The sequence below is a fragment of the Vipera ursinii genome (assembly GCF_947247035.1).
Source record: "Vipera ursinii genome assembly, chromosome: 2".
NCBI lineage: Eukaryota > Metazoa > Chordata > Lepidosauria > Squamata > Viperidae > Vipera > Vipera ursinii.
In genome coordinates this window covers 46,912,479-46,932,202 of record NC_139513.1, presented here as the reverse complement: position 1 = coordinate 46,932,202, position 19,724 = coordinate 46,912,479, and the positions used below count along the sequence as shown (strand labels likewise).

General features: G+C 40.5%; 1 protein-coding gene across 2 annotated transcripts in view; it reads right to left on the bottom strand.

The window, feature by feature from the left end:
- Positions 1-19,724, bottom strand: part of GRM7 (glutamate metabotropic receptor 7) — a gene marked incomplete at both ends in the record, with an annotated part of 531,980 nt that overhangs the window by 139,986 nt on the left and 372,270 nt on the right. For both annotated transcript variants that reach the window (XM_083355185.1, XM_083355186.1), the window contains 2 exons: positions 1,151-1,290; positions 10,467-10,667. In XM_083355185.1, the coding sequence (XP_083211311.1) occupies positions 1,151-1,290; positions 10,467-10,667 (341 nt within the window). The remainder of the gene's footprint in view (positions 1-1,150; positions 1,291-10,466; positions 10,668-19,724) is intronic.

The following is a 19,724-nucleotide window of genomic DNA, read 5'->3' as shown; positions in this document are numbered from 1 at the left end:
TCGTTTATGATATTCAGAGAATACAGCCACTTTTTTATTTAATCAAATGTAAATCCACAGGAGCTCAGACTTCAGTGTCAAATCAGTCATGAAAAGGTTTATAGAGGAACCTACATCTATGGTTGTGTTGTTGTTTTTTTCAAAGTGTATCTTACAGCCTTCACAGGGTATTTTTGTAGCTTTTTCTTACAAAAATATCACTTTCTTTTATTTTGGAATAGCAGCAACATGTGGCCGTATAGTCTTACACACACACACACACACACACACACACACCCCTCCACACCCCCACACCCACCCACCCACAAATATATACATACATACCTACACACACCCTCCTTTTATTTATTTATTTTTATTTTCAAGGATCTTGGGCAGAAACATTGATCACATTTCGTGGATTTTTTTCTCTTTGCTCAAAATACGTATATGTCTAGGATAAGATAATATTGAGGAAATTATGGCAATTGAGATGTCAAATTATGGCAATTGAGATTTCAGATATTTTTCAGCTAATGCAGTTGCAACAAAATTTCAGTATCAACTCTTTTTCTCCAGGCATTAGGTCTATTACCTGAAGAATTTTCTGTTTGTTTGTTTGTGTGTCCAAGCAATTAAGTTTCCTATCATGTTTATATGCCATGCAATTAATGGCTTTCCAAAATGAGATATTAACCATATTGTTTCAAGCACAATTGGAAAAATCATACACCCGCTGTAAATCTTTTCATATTATTAGACAGACAGACAGAGTCAGAGTTATCAGTCAGGGAGTTCTTTGCAGGGGGAAATTATATAATGGAATCTGTAATACATACTGCATTTTTACTGAATGGAACATTCTGATTTCATTCTAAAAATAAGGAAAATCCAGACAATTGGTAAACTTACACTATGTAAGTCTACTTGCTGGAACCATTTTGGATTCTTCCCAACCCCAAGATCGTAACACTTCACAAGAATCATCATAAGTTCCGAGCGCATAATGGGAATATACAATATACAAGGCTTTCATTCATGTGAGATTTCTCTCATTATCCAAAGAGTAACTTATATAAAATAATGGAGACATATTCAACATGTATTTGGCAAAAAAAATAGCATACTTCTTACTGTAACATCATCAAAGAAGAAAATAAAGGGGACCTACATTGAGCTGTAGGTCATCTGTCCACTGGCCTATCAGATGGTAGCCTGGCAAGGAGGTATTTGTGGTTTGATATTGAAAGATGTCATAACGTCCTGGTGCATCACCATTCTTATTAAACATCACTGGAGTGCCAGCACTACCTAAGAAAGGATGTGAAGCAAAAGAAAAAAGAAAGCAGGCAAAACTTTTTTTAAAAAAATAAATCCTTGCTTTGTTTAGTTTCTGTGAGCATGACTGACAAGCATTAATTAATTTCTTCATTTGTTCAATTTTAAGCTATCCAGTAACAAAGATCTCTTGGCAATAGATAGAGAAATTAAACATAAAAGATAAACTGGAGCAATAATGAAAAATAACATTAAAAGAGCATCTTTAAGAAAAGAATAATTAAAAAATAGAGACATACTTTTAACCCAATATATATATATATATATATACAAATAATAAGCTGTCATAAGTTGACTAGTTCCTGTGGATAAGCCCTGAGCCGGGCCAAAAACAGGAATGAAAGAGTTAATTAGCAAGGTCCATTCAAAAAGCCTTGACAAATACTTAAACATACATTTGCCTTGCCTTCCAGCTAATATAAGAGAGAAGGAACCCGTGGCTCAGGAGGTTAAAACACTGCCTGATATATAATCAGCCCTGGTTCGAATCTCAGATAAAGGGTATGACTAACTGATGAGAACATAAAGAGTTCGAAATGATCATCTTAGCCTCCCAAATTCTTTATTAGCAATTTGATTAATTTGCACATATATATATATATATATATATATATATATATATATATATATATATATATATATAATTCCATTTATATCCCGCCCTTCTCCGAAGACTCAGGGCGGCTTACAAGCTTAGCAGCATATATATATATATAAGCACAAACCAAACTAAATGTTTGAAAAATGATCAGTTATGCCAGTTTAAACTGAAATTAAACTTTCTCAGCAATTCTTATCAGCAGTATTAAATGGTCCTTTTAAAAACGCTCAACCATTTTCTTCCTCTATATCAGTTTTTGATTAATAATCATGAGCCATGTGGTTCTTGCTTAATAGGAAATTAAAAAAAGAGCAGTAACGGTCCTGTTTCTATTTTAAATCATATGTAGGACAGGTTATATGACTTTTCTCCATTCTATCACATAAGAATTTTTTATATAAAAATCAGAACTTCCGAATATAATTTTGGGGGTTTTCCATCCAGAAAAAAAAATGTATGTTTGCTTCACAGAGAAACAGCCAGCGGAAGAAATTCTTGATGTGGCAAATCTTGACCAGCATCCCGAAATAGCTTAATTTTCCAAAATCTGTTCTTATTCTACTGACCCCGTTACTTGTGGAAGAGAAAAAAACAACAACAACATAGGTCTTAGCAAATAATCCTTGGGCTTGGCTTATTTTAAACTCATGAATTTAATATTTTGGCAGTTTCTGAAAATTGCTATTTATTCATTGATACTGTTGGAATATAGTAATTTGATTTAAAAAGTGTAATTACAACAATAGAAAGTAGTAGAAATTAAAAAAGATAAAAAGGAAAAGTGAAAGATGTAGAAAAAAAAGATACAATACAAATATAGTAAGGAAAAATAAAGATATAAAGAAATGACTTCCCACATTTATGACTAGTATAAACAATTTTAGTAACAAATAGCTTTCTCTTAAAATGCAACAAATTATCTTCTTCTCCAACATTACAACTCTTATATATAATCAAATCCCTAAAACCTTGCTATTTCACTCCTGATTCATCATAAAATCTGTTCAAGGTTACCAATATAATGAAATACCTATTTTAGCCTTGATCAAATAAAGCAGTGTTATGTTGTTCCCTTTACTTCTAACAATCCTGATCTTTAGTCCCTTTAAATAATGTCATTGAATGTGATTTCTTTTCATTTTTTATTTGATCCATCTCACAATATTTGTCAAAGCTTTAACAGGCTTCTTTTGGAAATCCAGTATAGGAAAATTATCAAAGTCATCCTCTTGGTCTGTTGCTTGTATATTTTTAAAATTATTAAGGTTTCAACCAGTTTCTTTTATAAGTCCAGTCTCACAACTTTTTCCATGTCATTCTTGTAGCCTGTTATTTTAAAATCCACTTTAGATCATTCCTAATCTTGTCAAATATTGTTCCTCTTTCATAAAATGTTTTAGACCTAGTCTATTTATAGAGGCAGACACTATTAAAATTAACTTCTGGGTGCATTCTTCAAAAATATTCTTCAGTATATCCAATATTAAAGTATTTTTAATTCTGTAATTAGAAGTTGAGTTTGAGTGCTCTCCTTTAATTGAAATGTTTAGTTCAGTTTAGCTCCTTTTAGTATCCAATGTTTAGTCTTATCTTATGTTTTTATTTAAAAAATAAATAAATAAAAACAAAACCATTTCCCACAGGAAGGTTTCTTTATAATTAACTCCAAAATCTTATTTCAAGGCTTCTGGTTTTTCACAGTAGCACAGTAGCTGAGGGATCACGGGGCTCCACACCCTATGCTGAATTTCTTCCTGTTAGGGGACCCTAAATGGGCCAGAAGTTGCCCTGAAGAGGTGGCAAAGAAAGAAGGAAATCCCATGGACCACAGAAAGATTATGGTCGACCCCATCGGTCCAGGAGAAGCCTTCCAGAAACCAACAGGAGAAAGGCTAGCCTAACTTCAGAGTCTGGCCCAAGCTACAAGCAACCAAAGTCAAAAAGTATTACTTTAAGCTAATTGTAAACAGCACATTTGAATCTGGGTAAGAACATCAATTTTCTCTAACCTACTTATCAACTAATTTCCTGGGGGGAAAAATCCCAAGAAGCAAAAAAATCTCCAAAAGTGAAGGAGGGGGATCTTTGCTCCACCCTTTTACTAACGGAAGCAGTGAATTATTTTTAATTAAACCTTTTATAGAGGACTAAACATATAGAAACGAAATGAAATGAATATAAAACCTAAATTTGGATAAGTTTGAAATTGCTGAATGGTTAAGATTCTCATTTTAAAGACAACTGTTTGTTTTGAAAATTGCAAAATGAACTGGTGCTGACATCTAGTGGTGGATGAAGACTATGACAGTTATGGCTCTCATATAGGACTTGGCAGAATCTGAAAAAAACTAATCTGTACTTCTGACCTTCAAAGCTCTAACAATAGAGAACAGCTGTGATAAAAAAAGAAAACAATCTGGGCTATAGACAAAGAGAGAATTATCAACTTCAGGGGGGAAAAATGTACACTTTGGATTACAAATATCTACTTAACTGTGACTCCAAAGCTATTTGTAGAGAAAAGAAAACCTTGATTCTTGGCTATCATGGAAAATTAGAAACTTATATAAACTTATCAAGAAAAAAAAATGCCTTTCAAGAGGAGATATATGATATGCTGCAACTAATTCAAACAACAATGATTTCAAACCACAAAGAAATCCAAAATAACTTTGAAAATATAAACCAATCTATCACCATTGAATTTCATTTTGTTAGATAGCGTCCAATGTTCAAGTCTGTCAAGATCTTCTGGAGTGTTGGCTATTCCTACCAGCTTGGTGTTGTCTGCAAATTTGATGAGTTCCCCATCTATCTCCTCATCCAAATCATTGATGAAGATGTTGAAAAGCACTGGGCCCAGAACAGAGCCCTGGGGTACCAGCTACAAATCCATCTGGTGGTGATGCTGTGTAACCCACATTTTTCTATCTTATCAAGTAGTAGGTTGTGGTCTACTTTATCAAATGCCTTACTAAAGTCCAAGTAAAGTGGGCAATCGCAAATTCTCTTCTTGTCTAGAGAGGAATTATTGAAGAGCTGGTCTAGTTACCAGCTCTTCATTCCACCACAGTCTTCAGCTCCACTTTTTGAGGAGCCATCTTCAGTTCACCATTTCTTTCCTGGATAGCTCTTTCTCCAAGAATAATTTCTTTATATATATGTACTGTACAATAAGTGTAAATTAAAGACTGATAAAAGATTGTAAAAGCATAATAAAGCCATTTTATAAAAGGAAAATGCTGACTTTTTAAAATAAACGGGAACATCCTGTAGCAAAATCTATGCAAATGAAAATATACAGTATATGTTATTCATCAGAAGACCAATGTTTAAGAAATATAAAATTCCCATTTATTTAGATATTGTGGTTAACTATAAACAGTGAAACATTTTTAACAAAATACAAAAGGAAGGATTGCACAGGAGACAGATGTTCACACTGAGAAAGCATGAACTATTGTCATAAACTAACAGATTATATTCTATTGATAAAGCTTGACTAAAGCTTTAAACTAAAATTCTATCAGAAGGGAGACAGAGGAACAGTCCATCACAACAGCCACTCAATGTTATTTGACAAAGCTGGGTTGAATAAATATATTTTCGTTTACCTCCATTGATCATCTAGTGTGTTTTATTATATTCCTGACTATGGGAAAAGAAGGTGTCAGATCCTTCGATAATAGAAACACAGATGCATCTTTTGAAATTCATACTAAAAATGCCTTCTAAAACTCTTTGATCTTCGGTTACTTTTAAGTAACCTAAGTAACCAATTGTAGCCTTAACTTCTCCCTTTTACATAATTAACAAATGTTAACATTAAATCTTGCTTCCTTTACTTTGTCATCAAGTGTAGAAATACTGGTCTCATTCCTACAACCTCCTAGCTCTGTCAAGATGACTAATAACAATTTGCTAAGGTTGTGTCTTCATAGCAGAGAGCCCATCAATCATCATCATGACCATCATCATCTCTAAACAGAAATGTGTAATAATGTCTAAAGTATAGTGCAAAAATATTCAAGCAGCAAGTAGAAGTATGGGGGGAAAGGGAGGCTATCAGAATGTTTTTAAAAATAATGTTTTGTTCTTTATTGTTTTTTCTGCTTTTTAAATAGCTGTTTCCTTTTTTATAATAATTATTTGTATGTTTACATGTATCAATCAATCAATCAGAATAGAGCTGGAAGGGACCTTGAAGGTCTTCAAGTCCAACCCCCTGCTCAAGTAGGAGACCCTATACCAGGGGTGTCAAACTCAATTTCATTGAGGGCCGCATCAGCATTGTGGTTGCCCTCAGGGGGCTGGGTGGGTATGGCGAGGCTGGGTGTGGCCTACTGGGTGGGCATGGCTAGATTGCATATGGCCTACTGGGTGGGCATGGCCAGCTCTACATCGTTCCCATCAAGGGTGCCTATGGGGGCCTGGGCAGGAGTGGGACAGATCTGAGGGTCTCTGGAAGAAGGAGGGTCTCTGGGGCAGGGCTAAGGCAGTGGGGACCGTTCCCTCACTGTTTCCAGGATGGCTTCGCGGGCCACATGAAACCACTTCGCGGGCCACATCCGGTCCCCGGGCCTTGTGTTTGACATGTCTGCCCTATACCATTTCAGATAGTTGACTGTCCAGTCTTTTCTTAAAAACCTGGAGGGAGAAAAATATCCTTTTTTCTTTTTCTTTGTTTTTGCTTATTTTCTTTGCAAGTTTTACTTAAGTAATAGAAAGAGATGTTAAAAATACTGAAAACTTCAATAGCACTCAGACCTACACTTATATAATTGTATTGACTTCTGAAATATTTCCATTCTGGTTTATTCATATCTTTAATTATTTACAGCCTCCCAGCAAAATAATAGCAATAGCACTTAGGCTTATATACAAATTCACACTGTCTTACAGCCCTCTCTCAGCCATTTACAGACTCAGCATGTTGCCCCCAACAATCTGGGTCCTGATTTTACCAACCTTCAAAGGATGGGAGGATGAGTCAACCTGGAGCAAGTGAGAATCAAATTTCTGCCAATGAGTAGAATTAGCCTGCAATACTGCATCATCACAGCTTCTTACTATGTTTTAGATTACATTGTTTTCAATAAGATTTTTTTTTTTCAGAAATGAGTTCACTGAAATTCAGTAAGAAATAATATTTCAGAAATGTCTTCATTTAATTTAATGTAGTATAAATGGTGAGATTGCTGGGGATGAAGAGGAATTAATGCTTTATTTAAATACATGTTTTTATAGCACTCAATAATGGTTCCATTTGGGAAAGAAGTTATTGCATGCCTTAACTAAATTTTGAGATTCTGTGCTTTTAGATGTTTGTATTCTTTTGAAGCGTATCCAATCACATGGGAATTGACTTCTGAGTAAGAAATAATATTTTCTGTACCTTACTTACAACTAATTGACTAATTGTTTGGTATTGGAAAGACGAATATACAGCTCCAACTATTCAATGGTCTGCAGAATCTGCAGCCTAAGTACATTAGCTATATACGTAGGTTTGTCTGTGCGTGTAAGTAAGTCCTATGTGTTTTGGGGGGGAGTTAGCTTTTGTCCAATCATCATCATCATCATCATCATCATCATCATCATCATCTATCTACCAAGGCAAATAGGTGGATGTGGAATGCTGCAAGTAGATGACTGAAGAAGAAAAAATGGCTTTGGAAGAATATCTGAAGGACAATGATGAAGATGCACTGAAATTAGTATATCAGGAAGGCTTACTGACTACTGGAGAGACCAAACTGGCCTACAAGAAAGACCAAATGAAGAACAGAATAGAGGTACAGGAAGACAAAGCACTACATGGCCAATACATTAATAAAAAAAGCTGGGAAAACAGATAATAACAAGACCTGGCAATGGCTAAGAGCAGGAAAGTTGAAGAAAGAGACCGAGGGACTAATTCTGGCTGCACAAGACCAAGCCTTAAGGACAAATGCATACAAAGTCAAAATTGAGAAGACAGCAACATACAGTAAGTGCCGCCTATGCAAAGAAGCTGAAGAAACAGTGGACAACCTGGAAAGCTGCTGCAAAAAGATTGCACAGACTGACTACAAGCAGCAGCATGACAAAGTAGCAACAATGGTGCAATGGAAGATCTGCAAGAACTATCATTTGCCTGTAAGCAAGAACTGGTGGGATCATAAAATAGAGAAAGTCATAGAAAATGACAAAGTTAAACTGCTCTGGGACTTCAGAATTCAAACAGACAAGCACCTGCAACATAATACCCCAGACTTAACTATTGTCGATAAGAAAGACAAAAAAGTCTGGCTAGTGGACGTGGCAGTGCCTGGAAACAGCAGAATAGACGAGAAAGAACTGGAGAAGATAACAAAATACAAAGACCTAGAAATAGAAATAAATAGAAAAAGAAATAGAAATAGAAATAGAAAGACTGTGGCAAAGGCAAGCAAGGGTAGTACCAATAGTAATATGCACCTTGAGTAATAGGCGCCAAAACAACTGGAGCACCACTTGAACACCATTGGCACTGACAAATTCACCATTAGTCAATTGCAAAAGGCGGCCTTACTAGGAACTGCTTCCATCCTGCAACGATATCTGTAATACCATCAAACATCCACATCTGCCTATCCCACGTCCTTGGTAAGGACTTGATAGGTAGACAAAAATGCCAAATCCAATCTGAACATCTGGCTGACTGGGTGAATAATAATAATAATAATAATAATAATAATAATAATAATAATAATAATAATAATAATGATGATGATGATGATGATGATGATGATGATGATGAAGAAGTAGTAGTAGAAGAAGAAGAAGAAGAAGAAGAAGAAGAAGAAGAAGAAGAAGAAGAAGAAGAAGAAGAAGAAGAAGAAGAAGAAGAAGAAGAAGAAGAAGAAGTAGTTGAAAGGGACCTTGGAGGTCATCTAATCCAACTCCCTGCTCAGGCAGGAAACCTTAAACCATTTCAGACAAATGGCTGTCCAATCTCTTCTTAAAAACTTCCAGTATTGTTTTTATTCTTGTTTGTATCTAATAACAATAACAACAGAGTTCCATCTTGGTGCCAGCCTCCCGCCAAGAAGATTAAAGCTGGACAAAAATTTTCTGACAGAGAAATGGTGTTTTCTACCAGAAAAATATATCCCTTTTTGAATAACCTTTTGGTTTGCAATGGGGAAGAGCAAAAGCAGATTCAGCCGCATGCTTCATGCCCATTTCTACTCTGGCTGTCCAAAAGAACGAAAGGAACCTTTCTGGCAATCAGTTGCTTTTCTTTTTCAAGTACAAATAATGACTCATGCAAGCTAATCTGTGAGAGTGCTATCCCTGCCATCTCCCACCACCTGCTTTCCAACCTTTTTCCCCTAACATGTGATGTTCCTTCACCCTCCAATGTTTCCTTATCAAAACCAAGAAATTAGTTCCACAAAATGTTTAAACAATAGATTTGTTATTAATATTAACTATAGTAATAAAATTCTGCAAGTCTGACAATGCTTTATTGCCCAAATCCTCAGTAGCCACTCATGTGAATTAGGGCAGTGTCTGTCTGAGTCTTTTGTGTATACCCTCTTCCTCTTTTGGACTTAAATCATGTCTTTCCCATTGCTGCTTTGCCAAAGGATCTGGCCTATTTCTGCAAGTCCTCTTCCTTACTCTCTGCAACAGACTAACTGCATACATTTTATACATGTAGGACTGTAAATGTATATATTATGACAATACAATTACCACATAGTGAAGACTAGCTACAAGCAACATGGCTTTGAAAGTACAATCATTACCAATAGGTTATAAGTATTAATTTTATTTTATTAATATTCATTCACATATCTTATAAAACAGTCTTGGGAAACTCCATTTCCTTTGGAGTTTTAAAACTGAGGATATATAATATAATTAAGAATCAAATAGAATAGAATAGAATAGAATAGAATAGAGTACAGTAGAGTAGACTAGACTAGAACAGAACAGAACAGAACAGAATAGAATAGAATAGAATAGAATAGAATAGAATAGAATAGAATAGAATAGAATAGAACAGAACAGAACAGAACAGAATAGAATAGAATAGAATAGAATAGAATAGAATAGAATAGAATAGAATAGAATAGAAATATTTTTATTCCGCCTTTATTATTTTTATAGTAGGTGACAAACATACTTAATTCTCCTTCCTCAACCTATTTTCCCCACAACAGCTACCCTGTGAGGTGGGTTGGGCTGAGAGAGATTGACAGCCCCAAAGTCATCCAGCCCACTTTCACACCTAAGATGGGACTAGAACTCAAAGTCATCTAGTTTCTGGAATGGTGCCTTAACTTCTAGACCAAACTGGATATATATCTCCTATTACATTTTTAATTAGCCATATGATAATAGGAAAGTTGTTAGACAAAAATAAATGCCAGAAAGTTTCAAAATAATTCATTCCCCTGATAAATCTGAGCAAAATAACTTTTCAAGCAACACATTTTACAATACATCACATCATTAATATTAGGTTAATAAAGTATTGGTTAACCAGTTAAGAGGAGATATAAGAATACGGACTCACCATTGAAGTTAACACTGCGTATATATCTCAGTAGCTTCTTGCCCCCTGCATGTTCCATCTCTGGGCAGATCCCAGAATAATCACTGCACAGATCCTTGCTCATCTGATGGAGGGCATGAGCCATGGCATAAACAGCATCGATCACAAACTGCACTCGACCCTCCTGTTCATAGTGAGAGTCTTTTCCGATCCTTTCCTGTCCTACATAGTTAAGGATATAGACACAGAGACAGGGGAGATTTTGATAAACATCAGATAAAAGCATTAAGTACATATCAAAAATCATGGGTGAGAATAAGAAGAAATAGTAATTATTTGAAAAGGACAGTCTTAAAAAAAAATCTAACGTGAAATTCATCATCATCATCACCATCATCATCATCATCATCATCATCATCATCATCATCATCATCATCATAATAATAATAATAATTTAATTTCTATACCGCCCTTCTCCCAAAGGACTCAGGGCGGTGTACAGGGCAATAGATACAATAAAAATACAGTGTACAAAAGTTAAGACTTAGATCCCTTCGGGAAATACTGAAAAAATGATTTTGAAGCCAAATAAGCAGTAGTTTAGAAAAAAAATGCTCTCTCTCGTTCTCTCTCTCATCTGTCTGTATGTCTGTGTATCATCTATTATCTAGTACAAAGCCTTATTTATTTATTTATTTATTTATTTATTTATTTATTTATTTATTTATTTATTTATTTGATTTAATATACCGCCCTATTCCCAAAGGACTCAGGGCGGTTTACAGGGCGAGTTAAAACAATACAAATAAGTACACTTTAAAATAGAATTAAATAAGACTAGCCCACAATTAAACAAATTAAAATTAAAATTAAAATTATTAAAATTAAAATTAAAATTAAAATTAATTAAAATTAAAATTAAAATTAAAATTAAAATTAAAATTAAAATTAAAATTAAAATTAAAATTAAAATTAAAATTAAAATTAAAATTAAAATTAAAACCCCCATAGTCCAGGCCAGCAAGATCAAACAACCAAGTTTTAAGGTCCCGGCGAAACGAGCGAAGGTCTGGGGCAGTCCGAAGTTCTACTGGCAGTTCATTCCATAGGGCAGGCGCACCCACAGAGAATGCCCTCCATCGGCATTCCCTAACCAGCGGAACCCTAAGGAGGCCTTCCCTGTGGGAGCACACAGGACGCTGGGAGGCTGATGCTGGCAGCAGGTGCTCCCTAAGATAATCTGGACCCGTGCCATTTAGGGCTTTATAGGTCATCACCAGCATCTTGAATCTCACCCGGAGGAGAATTGGAAGCCAATGCAGCTCACGGAGAAGAGGTGTTACATGAGACTATCGGGAAACTCCCATTACTACTCGCGCAGCTGCATTTTGCACCAGCTGAAGCCTCCAAGTGGTCCTCAAGGGCAGCCCCATGTAGAGAGTATTGCAGTAGTCTAACCGGGAGGTAACAAGCGCATGAGTGACTGTGCATAGGGCATCTCGGTCCAAATTGGGTCGCAACTGGCGCACCAGGCAAATCTGGGCAAAAGCCCCCCTGATCACAGCTCCTATATGATCTTCGAAACTGAGCTGTGAATCCAGGAGAACGCCCAAGTTACGAGCCCTATCAACAGGGGGTAACACCACATCCCCCATCATTAATGATGGACAAAAATGATTCAACCGAGATGCCGGTATGTACAGCCACTCAGTCTTGGCAGGATTGAGTCGAAGCCTATTTCTTCCCATCCAAACCTGAACCACTTCCAGGCAATGGGACATCATGATAAGCGCATCACTGGGTTGGTTTGGGGTGTAAAGAAAAAGCTGGGTATCATCAGCATATTCATGATACCCCACCCCAAAACCACGAATGATCTCACCCAGCAGCTTCATATAGATGTTGAACAGGAGGGGAGAGAGAACTGACCCCTGAGGAACTCCACAAATGAGAGGCCTTGGGGCAGATCTCTGCCCTCCCATCAACACCAATTGCGAACAGCCCAGGAGGTAGGAGGAGAACCATTGTACAACAGTGCCCCCCACTCCCAGTCCCCTGAGTCATCGCAGCAAGATACCATGGTCGATGGTATCAAAAGCCGCTGAGAGGTCTAATAGGACTAGGACAGAGGAACAATCCCTGTCCCGGACCTGCCAGAGATCATTTACCAGTGCAACCAATGTTGTCTCCGTGCTGTACCTGGGCCTGAAGCCCGATTGGCATGGGTCAAGATAATCGGTTTCGTCCAGGAACAGAGGGAGCTGATGTGCTACCACACTCTCAACAAACTTTGCCAAAAAGTGAAGGTTGGAGACCAGACGATAGTTGTTCAAAATCGCTGGATCCAGGGCTGGCTTCTTGAGAAGGGGTCTCACCACTGCCTCAAAGAAGCAGATATTACTGCCTGGAACCAGCCTCATGTCTCCTCCCAAGCTGAATAAACCAGCCAGGAGGGGCACAGGTCCAATAAACAGGTGGTAGAGCTCAGCCTCCTCATAATCCTGTCCACCTCATCAGGGGTCACAGGATCAAACTCAGTCTAGATAACACTCTCAAGACTGTTAGTTTCCTCCACGTCAGACTCTGCCCAGCCAGAGTCCAAACCGGCCTGAATCTGAGCGATTTTGTCCACCAGATGATGACTAAACTCCTCGGCTCGCCCCTGTAAGGGCTCCTCCCTCACCTCCTAGTTAAGGAGGGAGCGAGTCACCTTAAACAGGGTGGCCGGGTGATTTTCTGCGGATGCAATGAGGGCAGCAAAGTAATTAGACTTTGCCGTCCTCATCACCGCGAGATAAGACCTTAAAAGGATCTTAGTCGCAATCAGTCAGATTCAGACCGGCTGGATCTCAACAGCTCTATAGACCCCATCTCCGATGCTTCATCTCCCAGAGCTCCACAGTAAACCATGGGGCCCAATGGGATCTGCGGCAGGACAGGGGTCGCAAGGGTACAACACAGTCGAGCGCCTCAGTAGCAGCCATTTCCCAGGCATCCACCAAGGCATCGGCCGGGCTGTGAGTGAGGGAGATAGGTATAGACCCAAGCACCATCTGGAACTGTTCTGGGTCCATTAGGTGCCTGGGGCGGAACCACCTGATTGGTTCTGCAGCCCAGCAGCAGGGGGTAGCATACTGGAACACAAGCCATAGGAGATAATGATCAGACCATGACAGGGGAACAATAGTTGGCAAACCCCCTCCCAGATCATCAAACCACTGCCTAGATAGGAAAACCAGGTCAAGAGTGTGACCCCCTCCATGAGTTGGGTCCTGAATTATCTGGGTCAGGTCCATGGCCGTCATGGAGGCCATGAACTCCCGAGCCAACTCTGACGACCTGCCCAGGCAAGGAAGGTTGAAATCACCCAGAACAATAAGTCTGGGAAACTCAACCACCAACCCTGAGAGGGTGTCGAGAAGCTCAGGCAGGGCATTTGCAACCCAGCTGGGTGCCAGGTATGTCAGCAACAAGCCCAACTGAACCCCAGGGCCACACCTCAGGAGGAGAGACTCACACTTGCCAATCTATACAACAGTGGTCTCTCGAGGACATAAGGTCTCTCGTATAACCACCGCCACGCCCACACCCCTACCCTGAGCCTGTGGATGATGCAGCACACAGAAACCTGGGGGGCAGAGCTCGGTCAGAGGAACACCTCCCACTGGGCCCAACCATGTTTCTGTAAGGAATGCCAGATCCACGTGCTCCTCCTCAATCAAATCTTGGACGAGGGGAGCTTTATTCACAATGGAACTGGCATTAAAATACACCATCCTGAGCTCAGGGGTCTGATCTCCCTCATCCCTGGATAGACGGGTGTCAATCGGAGGGTCGGAGCACACCACCACTTGTATCACCGAAACCTGGTTGGGTCCAGAGGTAGGGTCCCTTTGGTTGATCTTTGCCCACCAGGTTTCCGAGCGTTACACCGGCCTCGGGCTCAAGGTAGGGGCGGGGGAGTGGCGGTAGTCATCAGGGAGACCTTATGTCCGCGGGAGACCACCGTCCCTCAGATAGTCGGGTGTGAGTCTCTCTTTTTGAGGTTTGGTCCAGGGGCGCAGTTGGGCTTGCTGCTGGTGTACGTTTTGCCTAGTCACACAGCGGCAGCCCTGCCTGAGCTACTCGATGTCCTCTCCGGTTAGGTGATTGAGTTCCCCAAACTTTTAGTTTTGGGTGACTTCAATCTACCATCCCTGGGAGGGTCATCTGAGTTAGCTCGGGAGTTCATGGCTTCCATGACGGCCATGGACCTGACGCAGGTAATTTCTGAACCAACTCATGAGGGAGGCCACACCCTTGACCTGGTTTTTTTTATCTGGACGATGGTTGGATGATCTTGGTGGGGGCTCTCCATTTATTATGCCCCTGTCATGGACCGATCATCACCTCCTGCGGCTGGTCTTCCGTCTTGCCATCCCCCGCCGTGGGGATGCGGAACCAATGAGATGGTACCGCCCCAGGCACTTAATGGACCCTGACGGGTTCCAGGCAGCGCTGGGATCCCCACCTGCTTCCGTCGCTCACAACTCGGCGGATGCCTTAGTGGAAGCCTGGGAAAGGGCAGCCACTGAGGCACTGGACCGAGTTGTACCCTTGCGGCCCCTTATCCGGTGCAGATCCCAACGAGCTCCATGGTTTTCCGCAAAGCTCCGGGAGATGAAGCGTCGGAAACGGGGCCTAGAGAGCTGCTGGAGGTCCAGCCGATCCGAATCTGACCGGTTGCGGTTAAGAACCTATATTAGGTCTTATCTCGCAGCGATGAGGGCGGCGAGGTGTAATTACTTCTCTGCCCTCATCGCGTCCGCAGATAATCGCCCGGCCACCCTGTTCAGGGTGACTCGCTCCCTCCTTAATCAGGAGGTGAGGGAGGATCCCTTGCAGGGTCGTGCCAAGGAGTTTGGTCAACATCTGTCAGATAAAATCGCTCGGATTCGGACCGGTTTGGACTCCAGCTGGGCAGAGTCTGACGATCAGGACACGGGCGCTCTTGTCAATGTTATCTGGGAGGAGTTTGATTCTGTGACTCCTGATGAAGTGGACAGGATTATGGGGAGGTTGAGCTCCACCACATGTTTATTGGATCCGTGCCCTTCCTGGCTGGCCTATGCAGCTAGGGAGAGGACACGAAGCTGGTTCCAGACGGTTATATCTGATTCTTTGAGTGAGGGTAATTTCCCCACCATCTTGAAGGAGGCGGTGGTGAGACCCCTCCTCAAGAAGCCTGCCTTGGACCCAGCTGTGTTGAACAACTTTCGTCCAGTCTCCAACCTTCGCTTTCTTGCGAAGGTTGTTGAGAGTGTGGTGGCGCATCAGCTCCCTCTGGTCCTGGATGAAGCGGATTATCTGGACCCATACCAATCGGGTTTCAGGCCCGGGTACAGCACGGAGACGGCATTGGTCGCTCTGGTGATTGATCTCTGGAGGGCCCGGGATAGGGGATGTTCCTCTGTCCTAGTCCTTTTAGACCTCTCAGCGGCTTTCGATACCATCGACCATGGTATCCTGCTGCGGCGTCTCAGGGGATTGGGAGTGGGAGGCACGGTTCTTCGGTGGTTCTCCTCCTATCTCCTGGGACGTTCGCAGTCGGTGTTGGCAGGGGGGCAGAGATCGGCCTCTAGGTCTCTCGTTTGTGGAGTTCCTCAGGGGTCGGTCCTCTCGCCTCTCCTGTTCAACATCTACATGAAACCGCTGGGTGAGATCATTCGTGGTTTTGGAGTTGGGTATCATCAATATGCTGATGATACCCAACTTTTTATTTCGACCCCAAACCACCCCAGTGATGCCCTCGCTGTGATGTCCCGTTGCCTGGAGGCGGTTCGGGTCTGGATGGGGAGGAACAGACTTCAACTCAACCCTGACAAGACTGAGTGGCTGTACATTCCGGCATCCCGGGACATTCAAAATGTACCATCGCTTTTTATGGGGGGTGAGTCTTTACCCCCTGTGGATAGGGCGCGCAACTTGGGATTCCTCCTAGATTCACAGCTTACCTTAGAAGATCATATAGTATCCGTGACTAGGGTGGCTTTCACTCAGGTTCGCCTGGTGCGTCAGTTGCGGCCCTATCTAGACCAGGATGCCCTGTGTACGGTCACTCATGCGCTCGTGACCTCTTGTCTTGACTATTGCAATGCTCTCTACATGGGGCTTCCCTTGAAGACCACTCGGAGGCTCCAACTGGTACAGAATGCGGCCGCGAGAGTTGTCTTGGGAGTTTCCCGGTACTCCCATGTTACACCTTTGCTCCGCGAGCTGCATTGGCTACCAGTTGTCTTCCGGGTGAGGTTCAAGGTCTTAGTGATGTTTTTTAAGTCCTTACATGGCATGGGTCCGGAATACCTCAGGGACCACCTGCTGCCGGCGTCAACACCCCTCCGCCCTGTGCGTTCCCACAGAGAGGGCCTCCTCAGGGTGCCTCCGGTCAGAGAATGCCAGCTGGTGGCCCCCAGGGGGAGGTCCTTCTCTGTGGGCGCCCCGGCCCTGTGGAATCAACTGCCGGTGGAGCTCCGGATGGCACCCGATCTCCGCTCCTTCCAGCGCGGGTTAAAGACCCACTTATTCGAACAAGCTGGCCTGGCCTGATGGGGAGTCATTTTAGGGTTTTAATTATTTGTATATTTCTATTGTTTTATTGTGGGCATTAATTTAATTCTTTTTTAACTTTTGTATTTTTGTATTTTTATTATATGCCCTGTTCACCGCCCTGAGTCCTTCGGGAGAAGGGCGGTATAAAAATCCAATAAAACTAAACTAAACTAAACTAAAGACAGCGGGGGCATGATCCCAGATGTTGATATGGCCCTCCGTGTAACCACCCCACTGCCGGGAGAACCAGAAGACCCCAACCGCATCCCCATCTCACCGGAAACCATCTCCGGCCTGGACTGACCGCCGGTTGATAAAAACCCCTTATCCCTCCCAACCCTGCCCTTCTCCCCCCTCCCCAACCACCTAAAACAACTGGCTAAAAACATATTAGGGGCTTCTTAATCCATTTCAACCAATGGTCCCTATCCATGCCCAACCACCTCTCAGGGTCCCAACAGTTGGGCCCGTCCTCAAGGGAGATAGAACAAAGGGCGACAGGTCATATCCAGGAGGCAGGAGCCCTCCTGAGGGCAAATAAGTCCGCATTAGGGCAGCATATAAATTTAAATGAATGAATACATAATAAACAAAGGAATCTATCTACCACAGCACTATCAGTAACCTAGAGTTAATCATGAAGAGCTTATGAAAATTTTGGTGTGATATTCAAAAAATAAATTTAGTTTTTCTAATCTAAAGGTAAAAAAATACCCATACTAATACCCAAACCAATAATTCTTTGTGGGATCATTGTTAAACAAATAATAGAAAATAAAATAAAGTCAAATGTATATTAGTTTTACTTTAATTTTATACTGTATTTTATTCAATGCCTAGAGTTGCCTTTGGCAAGTTAGGCGGCATGCAAGATAAGAAAGAAAGAAAGAAAGAAAGAAAGAAAGAAAGAAAGAAAGAAAGAAAGAAAGAAAGAAAGAAAGAAAGAAAGAAAGAAAGAAAGAAAGCTAATCATAACAGAAAAAAATTGTCTGAAAAGATATTTTTTTTATTCATTCATTTAGCAAAGTACGCATTTTTCCAAAGTTTTACACTTGGTATACTCTTCAATCAAAAGCTAACTGAAGTTCTTGACAAAATGCAAAATTATTTCTGTGTACATGTGTTTTCTTTCTTAATCCAGAAGAAATAAAATAGCTGTGGGATATACAAAATGCCAGTGAAATGTTCATTTGCAAGGCAGTCCATATTTCTTCATTCTTTGCAGAGGAAATTGTAACAATCATTTCTTGGATATCACAAGTGCTGGTTCTAAAACCAATTATAATAAAAAACAAAAATGGAGAAAACACTGAAATATTTCCATGTTCACAGATATTCTTCTTTTAAATGGCTTTTCTCCTCTGCTTTGGTAGGCAATTCACATTGAACTTCCTTTTTTCCCCCTTACGTTGCACTCCTAAATAGAGAATCTCATGAGAAAAAACAACACCATTTGTTACAGTGAAATAATTTGCAGAAGATCAAAATCACGATCCCTTTGTGGCCAGAAATATTCACTTCATCAACTTTTCTTTATGAAAGTCACTCATTCTCCATTCATCTGTAAAATATGCAATCCATCATTGTGGACAATGAGCTAAAGATCGTACATGTTCTCCAAAAGCATTGCTGCAAGGTTAATAATTAAATCACATTTTAACATAGAATAATAAACTTTTGCGGGGGAGGAAGAAAGGCTATTATGCTCTTAAACTAGTTTGGGAGCTTCTGTTCTAAAATACATTTTCTACATTCAAACATTTTGCAAGTGGACTGAAGCTAAAGATGCAACTCATTGAACACTAATATTTAATACATTCCATCTGTTTTTTTGAATACAGAACCAGCCGTGACCCCAGGATTGGGATGATAGAATGGCTATTCTTGTTTGCAAGACTTTCAATGACTGTCTGAGGTGTTGCTTTAGAGCAGGGGTCTTCAAATCTGGCCCTTTTATGACTTGTGGACTTCAACTCCCAGAATTCTTCAGCCAGGCACGCTGGCTGAGGAATTCTGGGAGTTGAAGTCCACAAGTCATAAAAGGGCCAGGTTTGAAGACCCCTGCTTTAGAGATAGCTATACACTCTATCTGTAAGGCTAATCAGATAACAATGTAGTTTGAAGTGGACATCCTGCCAAACAATCCAACACTATTGCAGGAGTGGTAGTGGCGCTCTTCAGAGCTGTGGTACTGGAGAATTTCAATGTAACTTCCCTAAAGTTAAGGCACAGAGTCTGAGACAGCTTGGGATTTCATGTCTACCATGGTCACCACATGGTCATGACCCAGATCACCAAAAATTTTATATACATTTAGAGTCCCACGTAAGATATAGTTTCTGATTCAGGCAGTTTCAGTGTGATTTGGTTTTTCAGTCATTAAAATCTATATCATGCTAAGGTCAGATATTTTTATTATTCTTAATCTTATGTAGTTCTTCCATGCTAGTCCTCACTGAATGATACCTGAGAAGTGCTTTGAAGGTTTGAAGGCAACCCATAATGATCTAGGCCTATAGTTTTTGTTGTTGTTGTTAAAATCAAATCTTGTCCCTCCTTAGACATTAATGCCATATTGACTCTTTTCCATTTCTCTGGCATCTTTCCTCCCTGTAGCACAGAGGTAATTGTGTTTTGTAAAGAATGTAAAAATATCAAAACGTTGATAACAAGAATTTGATAATCCATCTG